Source organism: Schistocerca cancellata, chromosome 7 (genome assembly GCF_023864275.1).
Source record: "Schistocerca cancellata isolate TAMUIC-IGC-003103 chromosome 7, iqSchCanc2.1, whole genome shotgun sequence".
In the NCBI taxonomy this organism is placed as follows: domain Eukaryota; kingdom Metazoa; phylum Arthropoda; class Insecta; order Orthoptera; family Acrididae; genus Schistocerca; species Schistocerca cancellata.
Window position 1 is genome coordinate 423,821,897 of NC_064632.1, and position 19,455 is coordinate 423,841,351.

The following is a 19,455-nucleotide window of genomic DNA, read 5'->3' on the forward strand; positions in this document are numbered from 1 at the left end:
AAACACGATTTGTTGATAGAAGAAATGGATGTACAAAATGCATTCCTACATGCAGAAATACTCAAGAAATTTATACAAAAGTTCCTCAAGAGGTTGGAACTCTATGTTTGATAATTTTATAAAGGAAATCGGGTTTTGACAATTTGAAGCAATAGATGTGTCTATTTCAAAGCACTGATGATTTATAATAATTATTTGCTGCTATACTTAGATGACAATCTAACTGCTGGGGACCAAAAAAGCAAAATCACCAATATTAAGATGATGTTAAAAATAAAATTTCAAATGCGAGAACTTGGAGAAATATTATTTCTTGGAATAAGTACACAGAGGACCAATCGGAAAATGTTTCTTAGGCAATGTGCTATCCTGAAAAGTTATTGAAAAGATTCAACATGGAAGACTGTAAATCCTGTAAAACACTGAAGGCAACCCCCAGTGAAGAATTTTGTGGTGACCTGGTTGGAAAAAAAAGAAGGTTGTTTGATGTATGTAATGACAGTTACAACACTAAACATAAGTGCATCAATTAACTATTTTAGTAGCCATCAAAATAAATCAACTGAATTCTACTGGTAAGATTTGAAATGAATTCTTCAATGTGTTAATGGTACCCTTATGTTGATCTGTGTTACAAAAAGGGAAATTCAAATGTTCTTTTCTGCTAAATTGATTCTGACTGAGGAAGCGTATAAGACAAAAAAATCCATAAGAGGATTTTGGAAATACTGTTTGTTGGGCAACAAGGAGACAGACATGTGTTTCACTATTAACAAAAGCAGAACATACACCTTTGACAACAGCTACAACAGACACCCCGCACCTGAAGGATCTTCTTGAAGAATTTAAAATACTTGTGAAAACACCAACCATTTATGAAGATCAGTAAAGCATATGTATATCATAGAAATGGAACATAGATGACTACGACATGTGGATATTAAATACAGTTTCATATGAAAGCCATATATAAAAGTACGTCTGAATTTTCTATACATTAGCTCCAAGGAACAAGTGGTAGATATTTTAACTAAAGCAACTACGAGTGTAGAGTTTTATAGACTGTGCTTGAAGATGGTGGTAATGAAATATGAAAATACTTAATGAAATTATTAAATTTGAAGGGGGGGGAAGATGAAGTAATGACAATTTAATAATTATGATCTGACTTATTTTCTCTTTGTTTTTTCACCGAAGGAACTATAAAATGTGTGTGTAAGCGTCCGATCCAACCCGTCGGCTTTGACCCATGACGTCACAAATATGGCGGAAACGACCATAAACGACAATTCCAATATGGCGGATACAAAAACGTTGCATACGTATCACGAAGACGAAAACACATAGAAAAACAACACACACAAAGGTTTCACAAGAACAATCTGCTAACATTGATAGCAAACAAAGATAATAATAAACAAGTGGTACTCAAGGCCAGGCAGGGGGGGCGGGCTGCGCCCCCCCCCCTGACCCCCCCCCCCCCCAAAAAAAACTCCCAACCTAACCTCGTATTCAGGGCTACGCTACAGATCAATGTGTAGGTCAATCAAAAGATAAAAAAAAAGAAACAAATAAAAAAAAAAGAAAAAAACAATATTGATTCATTAGACATAACGAGTAGCGACAAAACATATAGACCATAAAGATTGAACAATCTAATGGCAAACTGATAAAAGCCTCATAGACGACGTTAAAACAAAAAGTACAGTAAAAAGGTAAACTATATATTACAGGCCCTAAAACTCCTACTAAGATAACGTCAACGAGGCAACATCTACAAACACGCCACACTCACAAGCCAAACTCCGCGCCGTAATGACGTCACACACCACAACACCCTTACGTCACGGGTCAAAGCCGACGCGTGAGATCGGATGTTTCTGTTGACCCAAATTATGTCACCATCCCTTTGGCTGAAACAGCCACAAGCTGATGAAAATGTACCACTATGCTTTATCCCTTTCCTACAACTACTATCAATGTCTCCAACAAATAAGCGACAGACCCATTTGCACACAACTGTAAATAAATGTCAGTATTACATTGAATTATAAATAACACAATGAAAGACTTGTATCTTCAAACAACTTTGGGAGGGATCTGAATGTAACTAAAAAGAATATTTCACATAGGTAACACACTCAACAAACACATGAGAATAAAAAAGTAGGGAGCATAAAATATTTATTTATTAGCGATTTTGTCACAACCATGGGCAAATTCAGTCGGAATCAGAGTAATCATAAACAGTTTAAGTTCTTCTTTATATAGTTCCCGGAAAACCTCAAATTCTTCTACCGTCACTCCTGCAAGTTTTGTTGCAAAATGGATATCATCACTATCTATTATTTGCCTCAAACTCGGATTTTTGTTTGGCAAATGTTCTGCCGTTTTAGGATTTGGAGGAATGTAGTTACCAGTACGTTCTAAGAACATGTGTCTAGTCCTTAATTCAAGTAGTGAACAACTCAATAGATCACACTTTGATATTTGAATTCTGTTTATTTTCATCTCTTCTTCCACATAATTCACTTTAGCCAAGAAGTCATTCCAGTCTACGAACATGTAGTCTGGATAACGTCTCAGGAGTTCCACAACATTGTCCTGTGATGACAGTGTTTTCAAAACAGGAAATCTTCTATAAATTTCGTGGCGTTCGACGAATAACAGCTGCGGACATAACGTGAGCAATGAAATCAGCTTCTGTCCGCCAAGGACAGTGCTTTGCCAGTTTTTCACGCCCGATAATAGAGCATCGGGCTTAGTTTTCAATAACGACGGTGATGCTATGAACATGCTTAGGCACTCTTTTCCAGAAAAACCACAAGCTCGTAATGCCTTCAAACTATTTTCCCATATTGAGGGGTGTACATCAAGCAATCTCGGTTCCTTACGAAAGGCTTTATTAAATGTTTCTTCATCGATACCAACGTCCTCAACAAGTTTTCGAAGTGTTGATTTGTTGCCATCTGACAAACTAATCTTGTCCTCAGCACTCGCTGTATGTAAAAATTTTGATGAAGAGTTACGGATAATATCGGCCGGTCGCTGCGATTCAGCTTGGTTATGCGCTTTTAAGCCCCATATATTATAGCAGAAGATATGCCTACACGAGGTCCAGCAGAGGGGCACAATTCGCACGGCCACAATACGACTCACCGGTTGCATTGTCGTTAGTTTTATAGCTGGAATACACTTCTGTAAAAACGGTGCACATTTACATAAACATACACTTCACCATCCTGCTCAACAGCAGTTGCCAGTTAGTAACCAGTTACTAGTGTAGCTCAAAGCACATAGAACTATCGTCCAAAATTGAATACGAATCACATTCCAAAGTCTCTGACAAGCTTCACGCCAATATGTCTACAATTGTAACAATTCAAACACAACAGTGACAACACAGTCATTCATTTCCGTGACTACAAAATATAAACACGCGTTCCGTCTCCAAAACAACAACGACCTATCCTATATACTCATTCGACAGATATCGAACTTCGCTTCGCCAGAAACAAAGATACATGCTCAAATGAAGATTTTAAAATACGCGTTACAATAGAAAGTGTGCTTTCAAACCAAACATTGTTTCAGACAAAATTATTAAATTTAGCTGTAGTGGTCATTAATGAAAGTACAAAGCGTTGCCTCCACCAACCAACATACGGTTTGTCAAAGACTATACATTGTTTGAACTTTGAATTGTAATGTGTGTCTGTACTGTAGTCTGTTGTTCATGACGGAATATGGTTGTATAAACAGACTATATTTCACTGCCCTTCTCTGCCCGAACGCTTTGGCTGATGTCAAAATATTGTTGTTAATATTGACACGCAATAGAAGAAGCTTTTCTGTGTAGTCAACTGTTAGCACTTTGTCTGTACACGGTGAAGTTGATGAAATATAACCTCTCTGTCACATAATGAGTGAAGATCAAAGAACAGTGTTTTGTGGTAATATATCAGAAAAAGTAACGGAAGAAATATTATTTGAATTGTTTCTTCAGGTAAGTAAAGATTGTGGGTTAGAGTGGGTAATATTCAGATATATGTATATTTTTGAAATGACGTATCATGTAATATGATGTCAACGCAGTATCTGCTTGGTTTTGGTTTCTGCTCCTTTCATTTAAATACGCAAGCCTTTCTGTTTTACTCAACTATGATTATCACACTGGGTCATCTGAGTGAGAAAATTTTTGTAGTGAAGAAAAGTACGACAAACCTATTGAAACATTTCCGTCATATGATGATGCAACTATTTAAAGAAGTGCCTGAGGAAGCCATATGCAAGAACTGATAGTTTTTAATGCTGCAGCAGATTTTATTTCTCTAATCATATCTGATGATTCTCTTTCACGGTATTCATGATTTTCCTTTTTTGTTTGTTTTGCTAAACTGAACTTTTTTTTTAAACAATAATAACACTTGCAAACAGTATGTTTTAAAACGAAGTTATCAACAAAATAGTATTTTATTTGTGAAGTATTTAATAAATGATTGTGCATGAAGTACAGTAAGTCTACGTAATAGCTTGGCACAGTTATTAGTAATAAACAGGTGAAACTGCAGTGAAACCAAAAATTTTTACCGGAAAATGAAGTCCGCTTGCCATATTTTATACAAGTATATTAGTTTTTTTATATCAATAACACTATCCGACTCTGTTCAGAAACAATCATCATTTTGAAGAGTGGGATGTAGAGGAGATATATTTTTCATTAGATGAACTTCACAGCTCAAGCTAGAAAGTGTAATGGAAATCTTTCACATTATTGTATTATTTCTGTATCTAGCAGTTATACACCCAAAATCTTTGTAAGAAGTCAAGAGTTATCAAGCATGAACTGTTTTTAGTGTCTTTCGGTGTATCGAATTTGTTGAAGATTATTGCATATTTTTTCCAGTATAATTCCTCCTCCAGGTGTCAGAGCAACTTTGAGTTTTTATTAGAAGTTATTTTTATTCTTATATTATCTTTATAAATACAATACTGATTTTCAAGTTTATACCAGTTGTTCAAATCTCATAAGGTTGGTTGATGTACTGAGAATCTGTTGCTGGTGTGTGTGGTTATTTAGTTTGCTGTAGGCTGGTGCACATACACTAAACACGTTATATTATCATACACATGTTATTGGAATAATATTTTATAATGATGTTGAATTGCCATAGAATATTATTGTGATTACGCTAGTCTTGATGTTAATCAATGAAAATACACCATGATTTTCACATCCTGTCAGATGAAAACTGTGTGTGCTGGACCAAGAATTCGAACTCAGGACCTTTGCCTTTCGTGGGCAAGTGCTCTACGAACTGAGCTACCTAAGCATGACCCACGACCCAATATCACTTCCTGTCAGATTAAAACTACAGATTAATTTGCCACGAAGTTTCATACCAGTGCACATTGCACTGCAGAGTCAAAATTTGATTCCGGAAACATCCCCCAGGCTGTGGCAAAGCCATGTCTCCGCAGTATCCTTTCTTCCAGGAGTGCTAGTACTGTAAGTTTCATACGAGAGTTTCTGTGAAGTTTGGAAGGTAGGAGATGAGGTACTGGCAGAAGTAAAGCTGTGAGGACAGGTCATGAGTCATGCTGGGGTATTTCAGTTGGTAGAGCACTTGCCCGCGAAAGGCCAATGTCCCAAGTTCAAGTCTCGGTCTGGCACACAGTTTTAACCTACCAGGAAGTATCACACCAGCACGCACTCCGCTGCAGAGTGAAAATTTAATTCATTATGATTTTCACAGTTTTATTTCCCATATCATCAATCACTTCATAAAACTTCTATATGGATATGTGCACCCAGATATTTCAAGTAAGTTTTCTGTAGTAGAGTGAGTGTAGAGGGTTACTGACAGTTTGCAGTGGTATCGCCAGTTTTGAGCTGCATAGCAGTAGCGTCTATAGGCGAAAATTTTCTAAACAGCTGCAGCAACACTGAGGCAGTGTAATAGACATATTTACAAAATACATTTCATGGTTTGTTTGAGGTAGGCATGTGGAGCTGCTGCATGCAGCCCACTGCAGCTGTCTGGGATTTTCTTATGCTGACTCAGCTGTAGTCTATCTGTTGTCTTTCCCCTTGCCCTGTAATTGTTGATGTAACAACCCCTTTCATTTGGTTGATGTGCTATTCTCTAAGGTAAATAAACCTACCTTTGCAGCTGAGGTCACTCAATTTGTGCCTGTGCAATGCCGCTTGACTTCGATGTAGTGGTTCAAATCCTGAGGTTGGAAGAAATTTTCACTACCTGTATTTGGCTAGCAAGAAGAGGTGAAGTACCTAATTATCAGAGTTAACATCAGTGTCATGTATTAAATTCAAAAACATCTTGACGTCATCAAGGATGATGCGTTCTTTGGATGATAATGTTAAACTTCGCAGCTCCTTGGTGCTGTTCACGAGGAGTAGGCTATATGCTGGTGTTGGATTTCACCATCTGTCTTCTGTCATGGTACATCACAAATATGACACTACACTGTGCATACATTCATTATTACAGATACCTACATTCATCAGATACACACAGAACGCAATTCCCACACAAGCAAGGAAAGAGCTGTAATGTGCAGAGGTAAAAATTCCTTTCCAATTAGGCACTTAAACCTTCTCCTCAAGAACCGGAGCAGAATTGTAACTTTTATAGTTTTGTTTTCACCCATGCATATTTCAGAACTTTATGTACTATCTTCCACACAATTTTTGTTTATTTTCTTTCTGGAGAATTATTGTTACATATTAATCTGTTGTGTCGGTTAAATAAACTTTTGTCTCCAAAGTATTTACATTTTCAGATGGAGCGATTATGAAATGTAAATACTTCTAAGCCAAATATTCATGTAAACTACACAAGATGTTATTAATATGCAGCAATAAGTTTCAGAAAGAAAATAAACAAAAATCCCACTGAAGATGGCACAGGATGTGCTGAAATGTGCCTGGGTAAAAATAAAACTAGAAAATGGTTTCTTGCATAATGTGAATTCCTCTCCAGTTTTTATTAGTAAGCATAGAAGTAAGAACTACAGCACCCGAAAGTTTACTACCCCCCACATATTCATTTACTTCATTAATAAATTTGACTGTGTGTCATCACGAAGATGGGAGGCTAAAAATAAACTGCAGTGGGTCCAGTGTAAAAAGCTGTGACATCCCAGTAATCCTAGCCGGAAGATGGTCACTGTTGGGAACTTATGGCTGCCACATCTTTATTGTCACTCTGGTGCTCATCAGATTCATGAACATCCTATATCACAGACTATGCTATGGCTAATCTGTTTCTCTCCAATACCCTTTTTTTTGAGGGGGGGGGGGGGGAGGGTGTTAGGTCAGCAGTTTAATCAAGAAAGCTTCTGCGAACTTAGGGAAGTAGAAGAAGGATAATGGCAGAAGTTAATCTGTGAGAGCAGATTTCTGGATAGGTTAGTCAGTAAGAGCATTGCCTACAAAAAATAAGGTTCTGTGTTAGAGTCTCAGTCCAGCGCACTGGCTTTAACATGCAACGAAGTTTCAAGGACACTCCACTGCAGAGTGAAAGATTCATTCTGGTAACAGGCAATGTTATATGATGTCTTCTTTAACACTTCTGCCTATACAGCTCAATTTTAAACTCTAAAGTTTCTTTTTATAAACTGTGTAGTTGGTTTTAGGATATGAATACTTATCGTGCCTTTTAGGAAGAAAGGTAGTCATGTACTATGAAGACATTTGTGAAAAGGGCTTCATATTTACAATACTTATCGTGCCTTTTAGGAAGAAAGGTAGTTATGTACTATGAAGACATTTGTGAAAAGGGCTTCATATTTATAAGTTTTAAATTTTCATTTCTGTATAATTTTTGATCAGTGTTTGAAGTAAGTGGCTATAATGTTTTTGTGAATCAATCCATTGAGCCAATACTGTATGTATGTAATTGGTGGTGAATTCCATTAATAAAACTAATTTCACTCAACAACCATAACTGGCACATTTGAAAACATGTCACAAATTCTTTGGTTGCATTTTCGTATGCAGTGTAGTGTTATCCATAATTTGTTACTTGGGCTGTTTCATAGTTGAATCATACATCATACATAAATGATCTTCATTGTGAGCTCCTACTCTTTAAGTGTGTGGATCAAGAGGAATGTTCATTATCAATAATCATCTTTGCCCACTGACAAAGTTAATGGCTGCTGTCACGTCACCTTTGGTGCATATATTCACAGTTTTATTGTTAGTTGGTAAAGATAATGAATTTGAAAGCACAAAAATGAATAAATAAAGAAAACTGGTTGTGGCAACAGATTGCCCTGTAGCTCAGCCTGAGATAAGATTAAGTTGGATGGTGACAGTTTGATGGTGGGTTGGCAAAGCCAACGAATGTGATACTAAAAAACCCTGATTGTTGTAACATACTGATATGTAGCTTTGCCCAAGATCTAGGTTAGGTTGGAAGATGGCAGTTTGGTTGTGAGTTGGTCAACCGATTGTTCCATGTTTCCTATGCCTCTGGTCAAACCTGACAACTCTTATTGAACATTCTTGTATATCAAAATTTTTTCTTAATCCACCAGTCTCTACACATATTCTGTCTTTGTGGCAGCCCTTGACGCTTGGTCATGAGGTGTAACATTGAATCCTCAAATGACGGCTCAGCCATGGCAGTCACATTCATAGGCAACTGGGATTTGTGAATCCATCAAATTTTTGTGTGTTGGATTTTAGGACTTGTCTATTATGTTAATGTTCATATATTAAATTAATTAGTGTCTCATATAAAAAAAATATTACTTTTATGAAACAATGTCTTTAGTCTGTTTAACGTTACTTGATAGTTAGCACTTCAAAATCGGTGTTCCCCAAACCATTCACCGTTGCCAAACTGCCGCAACACTAGGTCAGTTCACTACCAGTTTCTTGTCCAGCTTTCTTTCTTGATTTGTTTGGATCCTAAATCTTGGGTCTGGCACTTTTATTTTGTGTGTCATCACAAACAGCACTAACCAAACACTGCTGGATACTTCTGCACAAGATGCGATTCAGCGTCACATATACAGTTGTCATAATCACAGAGATCAGCTTACATTAGATAAGCTTCACATGACTTTGAATGAAGCCAAATTTTTGAAGGCTGCAGTTCATCTTTGTGATAGTTATAAATGTAAATATAATTATTTAATTCAGAGTTGTGACGTAGCGCAATGGTTAGCGCATAAACATCACGTGTACAAGGTCATAGTTCAAATCTCGCCAAACTTAGCAGTTTCTTTTTTTTATCTAATCAAGAGTTTGATTATTATTTGTATTCAGTTAATTGGTGTAAATGTAATTTTTTTTTTATTTCTTATGTTTTACTACGTCATTTTCATTATCACATTATCTTTCTTATTTGCTTTTATTTTTCTTCCTATCATTCCTTTTTCCTTTGGTATCTGCAGCCAAGTGCAAACAAGGACTACTCAACAGTTGATAACGTGGCAGCTCATGTAGAGTATAGTTCCAGGTAACCAGTGATAGAAATTAGTTTGTTTTTTGTGCTGAAATTGAATTTTTCATGTTTTGAGTTTGCTCATAGAGGTTAGCTTTAATTGCCGTGGACAAAGCAGTCATGATATTAGTTTTGTCACAGATTATTGACTACCATTTTATCAGTTACATTGTCCATCAAGAGGTTGTGGTCAGCTTAGGACATGTGTTTTAAATTCAGGGCTACAAAACATGTCATTTGCTACAGTTTAGTCATTGGTCACTTAAAATCGGCTGTTGACAGCATATCACATTTCCAAAAAACCTCTGGTTGCCACTTCCAGCATTGCTCTGCGTTACACATTTGTTGTGTCTGTCACCTATAACCGAGCAGTAGCTAACAGCCCGTATCTTAACACTGTTGTGGCCAGTGACAGATGTCAACTATCAAGAAATTTTCATTGGACTTTAGTCAGTATCAAGCATTTTTATTACTGCTCAACAGAACTCGAATGCAGTGAACCTTATGGTGGATGTTGGAAAATTTATTGTAAAATGTTAAAAATTGTTGTTACTATAATTTAATTAAGCTTCTTTTGTGATTGTTTATTTAGTTGTATATAGCTGCTTCTGTGCTTGGCAACCAAACATCACGAAATGCACAGTTATTGTAAAACAAATTTTTTTTAGTTAAAATTATTGATACTTGTAGGCTTACGCATGAATGGGATTAGTTAATAGCATCACACTGTGCCAATAGACCGAAGAAAACCGTATCATGTCAGAGATATAAGCCTCAACACTATGATATAAGCCACTAACAACACACAAACTAATGAGATCACCTAGTCAGATGGCAGGAAAGGAGTGGATGAGGGCAGTTATTTTTGTTATTAACTCTTACAAATATGGCAGAAACTTGAAAAATCAGTAGGATTTTTCATGAGGGATGTAAATGCAACTGTGGAAGGCATGATATAATTGAAAAAAGATTGTCACAACACATTTCGTGTTGCCAAACTCAAACCAATCCTTCCCACCTAACAAACATGAATAAAACTTTGTCACCACAACTGTGGGGGAAAGGGGGTGGGAGATGTATGGAATACAACACAATCCAAACCATTGTTGTCCTCAGTTTACTGCTTGACCAGACTAAATAATAATTGGGCATTACATCAGGCAATATGTATGTAACTGTACAAAGCAACAGAAAAAAACAAGTGATTTTTACACAAACACTGTCATGGGAAATTGACTGAAGTGCACTATAGGAAAAAAATAAAGAAAATAAGGTTTAAATTACATTTATTTAATTATGATGGGGGTTGGAACTTGATAGTGGGGAAAGGAAAAGAAAGAAAAGTAGTACGAGAACATGAATTGAGGGAACGAATTAAGAGGAAGCCACCTAGAATAATTTTGCCAGGAGCATTATTTAATCATCAACAGCGCTTAGTTAAAGAATCATGAAAGAAGGTTGTACACAGGTACGAGACCGGAGACAATGGAAGGTATCAGATTGATTATATAATGATAAGGAAGGAATTTTGAAACCAGATTTTAAGCTTAAAGACATTTCCAGAGGCAGATGTGGACACTGTCCATAATTTATATTTCAGGAGGTGGTGCCTCACAGTTCATAAATATTTGAAAAGTGTCATGTTACTGCCTTGATCTGCTGATAAAATTCTTTGTAAAGGCAACTCGTTTTGGCAGACTGATCATTGGGTTGATAAAAGTATTCACTGCATCATGTTAAGCGAAATAGAAAGTTGTCAGATGATAAAGCCATGAATTAGACACTGTTATCATATTGTAATATAAATTACTTCATCAATTTGTGAAAACTGTGCATTCACATTGTAACTGCAATCAATGTTAACGTTGTGAACTGACTTGTACTACAAGTAGTATGTGCACTCATTCACTAAAAAGTTGTGTGAATCTGTTCACAGCAGTAATGCTGATTGAGTTTATAATATCAGTGAGTGCACTACTTAGCACAGACTTTATAGATTATGATGTAGGGCCTAATTTATATTACAATATGATATCAGTGTCATAATTTATGGTTTTATCAGCTGACATTAATGATTCTATATTTTGCTTTACATGATGCTGTGAATACTTTTATGAACCTGTTGATGATTAGTCAGTTCAAACTGGTTGTGTAAATAAAGAATTTTTTCAGCTGCTCAAGGCTTCATTTTTAGTAATTATTCAGTTATGAACTGCAGAGTAAAATTGAAGAAATTGCAAATATGTAGGAAATTAAGGACATGAGACCCAAAGAAACTGAAAGCACTAAAGATTATTGAGAGCTTCAGTGGACCACTAGGCAAAGATTGTATGAAACAGGGCAAAGAAATACAATACATGAGTGGGTGCAATTAGAGATGGTATGGTGAAGGAAATGAATGATCAAATAGGTAAAAAGATAAAGCCTAATAGGAATCTTAGATAACACAAGAGATATCAGATTTAATTGATGAAAGGACAAAATATAAACATGCAACCCATGATGCATGTTGAAAGAATCATATACATTTAAAAATTGGGATTGGGCAGAAAGTGCACAATGGGCACACAAGCTTGTCTAGAGGAGAAATATAAGGCTGTAGAAGCATGCGTATCTGGGGTATATTTGATGCTGCATATAGAAAAATTAAAGAAACCTTTGGAAATAATATGAAGAGCTCAGATGAAGAGCCAATGCCAAGCAAAGGAGAAGAAACAGAAAAGGGTGTGTGTGTGTGTGGGGGGGGGGGGGTTGTTGTTGTTGTTGTTGTTTTTTGTGGTGGTCTTCAGTCCTGAGACTGGTTTGATGCAGCTCTCCATGCTCCTCTATCCTGTGCAAGCTTCTTCATCTCCCAGTACCTACTGCAGCCTACATCCTTCTGAATCTGCTTAGTGTGCTCATATCTTGGTCTCCCTCTACGTTTTTTACCCTCCACACTGCCCTCCAGTACTAAATTGGTGATTCCTTGATGCCTCAGAACATGTCCTGGAGTATCAAAAGACAGTATTCTAGGTTCCATATTGTTTCTTGTCTGTATGAATGGTGTACACACATCAGATGGTGCAGCAAATGCCATACTATGTAAAAGTGAACAAAAGTAACTGCTGCAAACAACTACTGAGCAAATCCTAAAGAACGTCTGTTCTTGGTTCAATACAGACAGGTTGAAACTAAATGCAAACAAAACAAATTATGTGCAGTTTGGGAAAATAAGCCACAACATAAATTTTGATCTACTGTTGGGTGAAAAAGCCATAGACAGAGTGACAGATAAAAAATTGCTTGGGATACATGTTGATGAAAACTAAAATTTCACGACTACATAATGAAACTTTCACAGAAACTCAACTAAGCTTGTTTTTCTCCTAGAATTATTACACCTCAGAGGGTGCCAGGATAGCGTATTTTGGCTATTTTCAGGCTTTTGTAATGTATGGAATAATGTTTTGGGGTTCCATATCTTGCTGCCTAAAACACTTTTTTTTTTCTTTTTTTGTTACAGGTGTGTGTGTGTGTGTGTGTGTGTGTGTGTGTGTGTGAGAGAGAGAGAGAGAGAGAGAGAGAGAGAGAGAGAGAGAGAGAGCATGCATGTGTATGTCAGGGCCAACCTTGCAAATTTTCAAACAAATGTCAGCTTCCATAATTACAATACGTGAACTAGCACAGCACTCTATACTCACAAACAAAAAGAGCAAACACCCAAAGGCATATGAGCCATGTTGTTGTTGTTGTTGTTGTGGTCTGGTCTGAGACTGGTTTGATGAAGCTCTCCATGCTACTCTATCCTCTGCAAGCTCCTTCATCTCCCAGTACCTACTGCAACCTACATTCTTCTGAATCTACTTAGTGTATTCATCTCTTGGTCTCCCTCTACGATTTTTACCCTCCACGCTGCCCTCCAATGCTAAATTTGTGATCCCTTGATGCCTCAGGACATGTCCTACCAACCGATCCCTTCTTCTAGTCAAGTTGTGCTACAAACTCCTCTTCTCCCCAATTCTATTCAATACCTCCTCATTACTTAAGTGATCTACCCATCTAATCTTCAGCATTCTTCTGTAGCACCATATTTCGAGAGCTTCTATTCTCTTCTTGTCTAAACTATTTATCGTTCACGTTTCACTTCCATACATGGCTACACTCGATACAAATACTTTCAGAAACGACTTCTTAACACACACACACACACACACACACACACACACACACACACACACACACACACACAGATATGTGTGTGTGTGTGTATGGAATACAAAACAGTATTATGAAAAAGATAGAGTGCTACTCAACACATGGAAGAGACGGTGAGTCACAGACAGGCACAACAAAAAGATTGCTATACATTCTAGCTTTTGGCTAGAAGTCCTTCTGAAGTAGAAAGCACACCCATTCACATAAGCACAATTCATGCACTCATGACTACTGTTTGGCTGCTGCAGCCCCTCTGTGTTGTAACAGCACATGTGGGAGCAGAAGTCCAGTGGTGGGGGCAAGGAGGAGGCATGGGACATTGAGGGGGGGTGGAATGAGTAGTTCAGCTTATGAGAGTGTACAGAATGTGCTGAGAACAGTTTAGAGCTGCTAGATGCGGGTAGATGATTTTGGGGGAGGGAGGGGGGAGGACAAGGTGAGATATTGAAGGGGAAAAGGACTAGTGGGTGTGTTGGAGGAATGGAAGACTATGTTGTGCCAGAGTGGGAGCAGGGAAGGGGAGCAGTGAGTGAAAGACAAACTAGCAAATGTTAAGTCCAAGGGGGTAAGGGAATGTAGGAGATATTGCCAGGAAAGTGCCCACCTGTGCAATTCCCAAAAGCTGATGTTGGTAGGAAAGATCCAGATGGCACGCTACGTGAAACAAATGTGAAGTCCAGCACATGATGTTGTGCAGCATGTTCAGCAAGTGGGTGATGCAGCTGTCTGTTGACCACATTTTAACGGTGGCCATTCATGCGGACAGACAGCTTATTAGCTGTCAAGCTCACATAGTATGCAGAAAAATTGTTGCAGTTTAGTTTTCACATCACATGATTGCTTTCAGAGGTAGCCCTTCCTTTGATAGGATAGGAGATTCCTGTGAGGGGTTGGTGAGATGGTGATGGTGGTGATGGTGATGGGAGCCTTGAGGCAAGGGGGTTGGGGGCAGGGTTGGAGTAAGGATGGACAAGGATATTGTGTAGGTTTGGTGAGCAGTGGCATACTATTGTGAGAGGGGTGGGAATAATATTCCTCATTTCAGGGCACGGCAAGAAGTAGTCGAAATGCTTGTGGAGAATGCGATTCATTTGCTCCAGTCTGGATGGTACTGAGTCAGAGGGGATTGCTCCTTTGTGGTGAGATGGTGATTATGTGCTAGGTGACGGGAGAGACAAGGCACAGGAGATCTGGTTTTGTACAAGATTGACTGGATAATTTTGGTCTGTGAAGTCCTCAGTGTACCCTTTCTATATTTGAGAGGGACTGCTACTCTATGCAGATGTGATGGCCACGGGTGTCCAGGCTGTATGGAAGAGAGTTCATGGTGTATAGTGTGACTGTGTAGCTGTCGAAGTGGGGGTACTGCTGGTGGTTGGTAGGTTTTGAGAGGTACCTATGCAGCCATGCTTACAGAGGGAGGTTCGAGGAAGGTGGCTCAGATTGAGGACCAGATGAAGGGAATGGGGGGAGAAGGTTTTGAGGTTCTGCAGGAATGTAGATAAATGTGTTCAATTGCGTTAAGATGTGGCGAGTTGGGCGGCAGCGCTTCAATTCAAACTTGCCATTGTGTTCCTCGAACAACTCCATCAACCTCCTGGCACTGTGACATGATGCATTAACTTGTTGAAAAAATGCCACTGCCGTTGGTAAACATGATCATCATAAAGCTGTGTACCTGGTCCGCAACCACTGTATGATACTCCTTGGCCATCATGATACTTTGCATTACCAGTCTCGCCAGCCTACGACATCCAACACCTGTAATGAGGTGTGCCCACCCAACCCCACGACTTCTGGATATGGTTCTGGTTTCACCACGTGTGGAAGACACTCATCACAGCACTCCTCGAACACATTCCAAGTTGTGCAGTTTCCAAAATGCTTGTGCCGAGCCTCCGGGCCATCACACTCTGTTATTGCTCAAACTCGGTTAAATCACATGCCGTCCCCATTCTACACAGACAGCACACTCACTGATACTATGTGCTGACTAGCAGTCATTGCTGGCCAGGTGATGCTGCTATTGCCTGGACAGATTTATATTGATAGTGGGTCGATGGTTATAATGTTCTGGCTGATCTGTGTAGTGTCCAATAGCAGAAGGCCATTGGCATTGGGGATGTTAGTGTAGAGGGAGGTGACATGAATAGTGACAAGCAGGGCACTATGTGGTAAAGAAACAAAATCGGTGAATAGTTGGTAGAGGACGTGGGTGGTATATTTTACTTAGGAGTGTAGATTACGGTTTATAAGCTGAAGGTGTTGCTCCATGAGAGCAGAAATTCTTTCTGTGAGGGCACAGTTGCTGACCACAGTGGGCCATCCTGGGTGGATGGGTTTATGGACTTCAGGAATCAGGTATAAGATAGGAGTGTGGGAAGTTATAGAGGTGCGAAGAGAGAGGGCCTCAGGGGAGATGTTCTGGGATGGGCCTAAGGATTTGAGGAGGTGTTAGAGATCCTGCTCTATTTCTGCAATGGGGTCACTGTGGCAGGGTTTTGTAGGTGAATGAATCTTACAGCTGGTGGTGATCCTCCAGTTCAAAACCACACTGTTGCCAACCGCTTGACTCATGGCTCGTATCCCTACAGTAGATCGAGATGCAAGATCTGTCCCATACATCCTCCCACCACCACCTACACCAGTCCGGTCATAGGCATTTCCTATCCCATCAGAGGCAGGTCTACCTGTGAAAGTAGTTATGTGATCCACAAACTAAGCTGCACCACTGTGCTGCTTTCCACTTGGGCATGATGACTAACACACTGTCGGTCCACAAACACCGACAAACTGTGGCCAAGAGGCAGCTGGACCACCCTGCTGCTGAATATCCTGCCCAACACAATGTACTTCACTTCAACAACTGCTTCACAGCCTAAGCCATTTGGATCCTTCATATAAACACCAGCTTTTCTGAATTGCATAGGTGGGAATTCTCTCTGCGGTATATCCTATGTTCCTGTAAATCCCCCTGGCCTCAACCTTCCCTAGTCCATGTCCTCCACTTCCCTATACCCTACTCTGATCCCACTCCAGTATAACACAGCCTTCTACTCCACCAACACACCCACTAGTTTTTTTCCCCTTCAGTATCTCTCCTTTCCCTCCTTTCCATCTCCCTGCCCCAAATCCTCCCAACTGCATCTAGCAGCCCTATTGTGTCACCACCACATCCCTGCATGCCTCCAGAATCTACACTAAAAGTTCTCCCACCCTACCCTGCTATTCCCCCCTCCTTCCCACTCCAAGCCAAGCGTCCCTCCACCACCAGACTGCTGCTTCCATCATGTTCTGAGACAACTCATTCTCCCATCCCCCCCCCCACCCTTGTGAATCAGCATCTCCTCTATATGGCGAGTAGCAATCTATCCTTTTCATAAATTACTGTTATTCCATCCTGAACCTTTCATTGTTTGATTATGCCTGAAAGGGGAGAGGAAGTAGATGAATATGAGATGAAAGATGCGATACTGCAAGTAGAACACAGTGCAGAAATATCTAAGTCAAAACAAGACGCCTGGGCTAAACGACATTCCCTCAGAATTATTAAGATAGTCTTGATGTGCAAGATAGGAGACAGGAGAAATACCCTCAGATTTCGAGAACAAAGTAGTAATCCCAATTCCAAAGAAGGCAGGTGCTGACATTTGTGAATATTATCAAACCAGTTTCGTAAGTCATGGTTGCAAAGTGCTAACATGAACTATTTACCAAAGAATGGAAAAGCTGGTAGAAGTCACCTCGGGGAAGATTAGTTTGTGTTCCAGAGACATTTAGAAACATGTGAGGCAAATCTAACCCAAAGACTTATCTTAGAAAATAGGCTAAAGAAAGACAAACTTGTATTTATTGCATTTGTAGATTTAGAGAAATCTTTTGATAATGTTGACTGGACTACATTATTTGAAACTCTGAAAGGTAGAGGTCGGTGTGTGTGTGTGTGTGGGGGGGGGGGGGGGGGGGGGGGGGATAAACTACAGGGAACAAAAGTTATTTTCAACTTGTACAGAAACTAGACTGCAATTTGGGGGTGGAGTGAGTGAAAAATAAGCAGTGGTTGAGAAGGGAGCGAGACAGAGTTGTAGCCCATCCACAATGTTGTTTAATGTTTACATTGAGCAAGCAATCAAGGAAACTAATGTGAAATTAGGGAAGGGAATCAAAAGTTCAGGGAGAAGAAATAAAAACTTGAGGTATGTAATTCAACCACTCGCTATGAATATGACCCTTAGGGTGGAGGGTGTGAAGGCAGTAGGTTACTGTAAGTTAAGGCCAGGATAATTTCAGGAGCAGAGACAGTATTGTCAGGATAACTACCATCTTTGCAGTTCAGAAAAGCTGGTGATGGAGGGGGGATCCAGATGGCCCGGATTGTGAATCAGCCATTGAAGTCAAGCATTTTGTGCCGCAGCATGGTCTATGTTGCTTTTGGCCAGTTTAGCTTGGTCATTCATCCTGGTGGACAGCTAGTTGCTAAGCATACCAATACAAAAGGCTGTGCAATAGTTGTAGCAGAGCTGGTACACAATATGGCTATCTTCACAGGTGGCCCGGCCTTTGATGGGGTCAGATAAACCTGTGTCAGGACTGGAATGGGAAGTGCAGGGTGGTGAATTGGACAGGTCTTGCACCTAGGTCTTCCTTAGGGATATGATTTGTGTCGCAAGGGATTGGGATGGGGAGTGGCATAGGGATAGACTAGGATGTTGTTGTGGTTGGGTGGGTGACGGGAACACCACTTCAGGAGGAATGGGAAAGATCTTGGGTAGAATGTCCCTTATTTCTGATCATGATGATAGATAATCAAAGCCCTGATGAATGATGTGGTTCAGTTTTTCCAGTCCGGAGTGGTATTTGGTGAAGAAGGGAGCAGTCTTATGTTGCTGTCTCTTGGGAGCGGTGGGAAGATTGGGGGTTTGTGAGGAACGGGCAAGGGAAATCTGTTTGCGGACTGGGTCCGAGGGATAGTGACTGTTTGTGAAGGCCTTGGTGAGACCTTTGTTACACTGGGAAACAGAGTCGTTATCACCGCAGATACATCGCACCTGGGTAACGGGGCTGCATTGGAGGGACTTTTTGATGTGGAAGGAACAGCAGCTATCAAAATGTAGGTACTGTAGGTTGGTGAGTTTAATGTGGACGGAGGTGTGGATGGAACCATCTGAGATGAGGAGATCAACATCTAGGAAGGTGGCATGCTGGGTTGAGGAGGACCAGACGATGTGGATGGGAGATAAGGTGTTGAGGTTATGAAGGAATGAGGACATGGTGTCATGGCCTTGAGTCCAGACCATGAAGATATCATCAGTGACCCTGAATCAGGCTAGGGGGTTTGGGGTTCTGGGAAGATAGGTAGGTTTCCCCCAGATGGTCCATAAAGGGGTTGGCATAGGAGGGTGCCATGCAGGTGTCCATGGCTATGCTGTGGATTTGTTTGTATATAATCTGTTCAGAACTCTGAAAGATGTTGGGAGAGGTAGTGTTCAATTGCAACAAGACCATGGGCATGAGGGATGTAGGGAAGTGGTGTCAACAGTGACCAGTAGGGAACTGGGAGGTAAAGAGGTGGGGTGTTGGAGAGTCTGTTTCACAAACCCCCCCCCCCCCCCCCCCCCACACACACACACACACACACACACACACACACCACCTTGTGATGCTGTACCTCGCAGTCTCCAGACCCTCCTTCCTCTGCCGACAGCACTGTTCGCTCCTTCCACATGTACCCTGCTATCACCCCCCTCTCTCTCTCTCTCTCTCTCTCTCTCTCTCTCTCTAT

The 19,455-nt window shown here is 40.0% G+C and overlaps 3 protein-coding genes across 3 annotated transcripts in view; 2 read left to right on the forward strand and 1 right to left on the reverse strand.

Moving 5' to 3' along the window:
* Positions 1–2,171: 2,171 nt before the first annotated feature.
* LOC126092329 (transcription termination factor 4, mitochondrial) lies at positions 2,172–3,451 on the reverse strand. Its single transcript, XM_049907865.1, has one exon. It carries the CDS (start codon positions 3,166–3,168, stop codon positions 2,185–2,187), a length of 984 nt encoding a protein of 327 aa, XP_049763822.1. The 5' UTR covers positions 3,169–3,451; the 3' UTR covers positions 2,172–2,184.
* Positions 3,452–3,737: 286 nt separating this feature from the next.
* Positions 3,738–19,455, forward strand: part of LOC126092327 (serine/threonine-protein kinase grp) — a 146,058-nt gene continuing 130,340 nt past the window's right edge. The window contains exon 1 of the mRNA XM_049907864.1: positions 3,738–4,006. The gene's annotated coding sequence lies outside the window, so the exon portion shown is untranslated. The remainder of the gene's footprint in view (positions 4,007–19,455) is intronic.
* Positions 4,212–19,455, forward strand: part of LOC126092331 (uncharacterized) — a 36,562-nt gene continuing 21,318 nt past the window's right edge. Inside the window, exon 1 of the mRNA XM_049907868.1 lies at positions 4,212–4,360. The gene's annotated coding sequence lies outside the window, so the exon portion shown is untranslated. The remainder of the gene's footprint in view (positions 4,361–19,455) is intronic.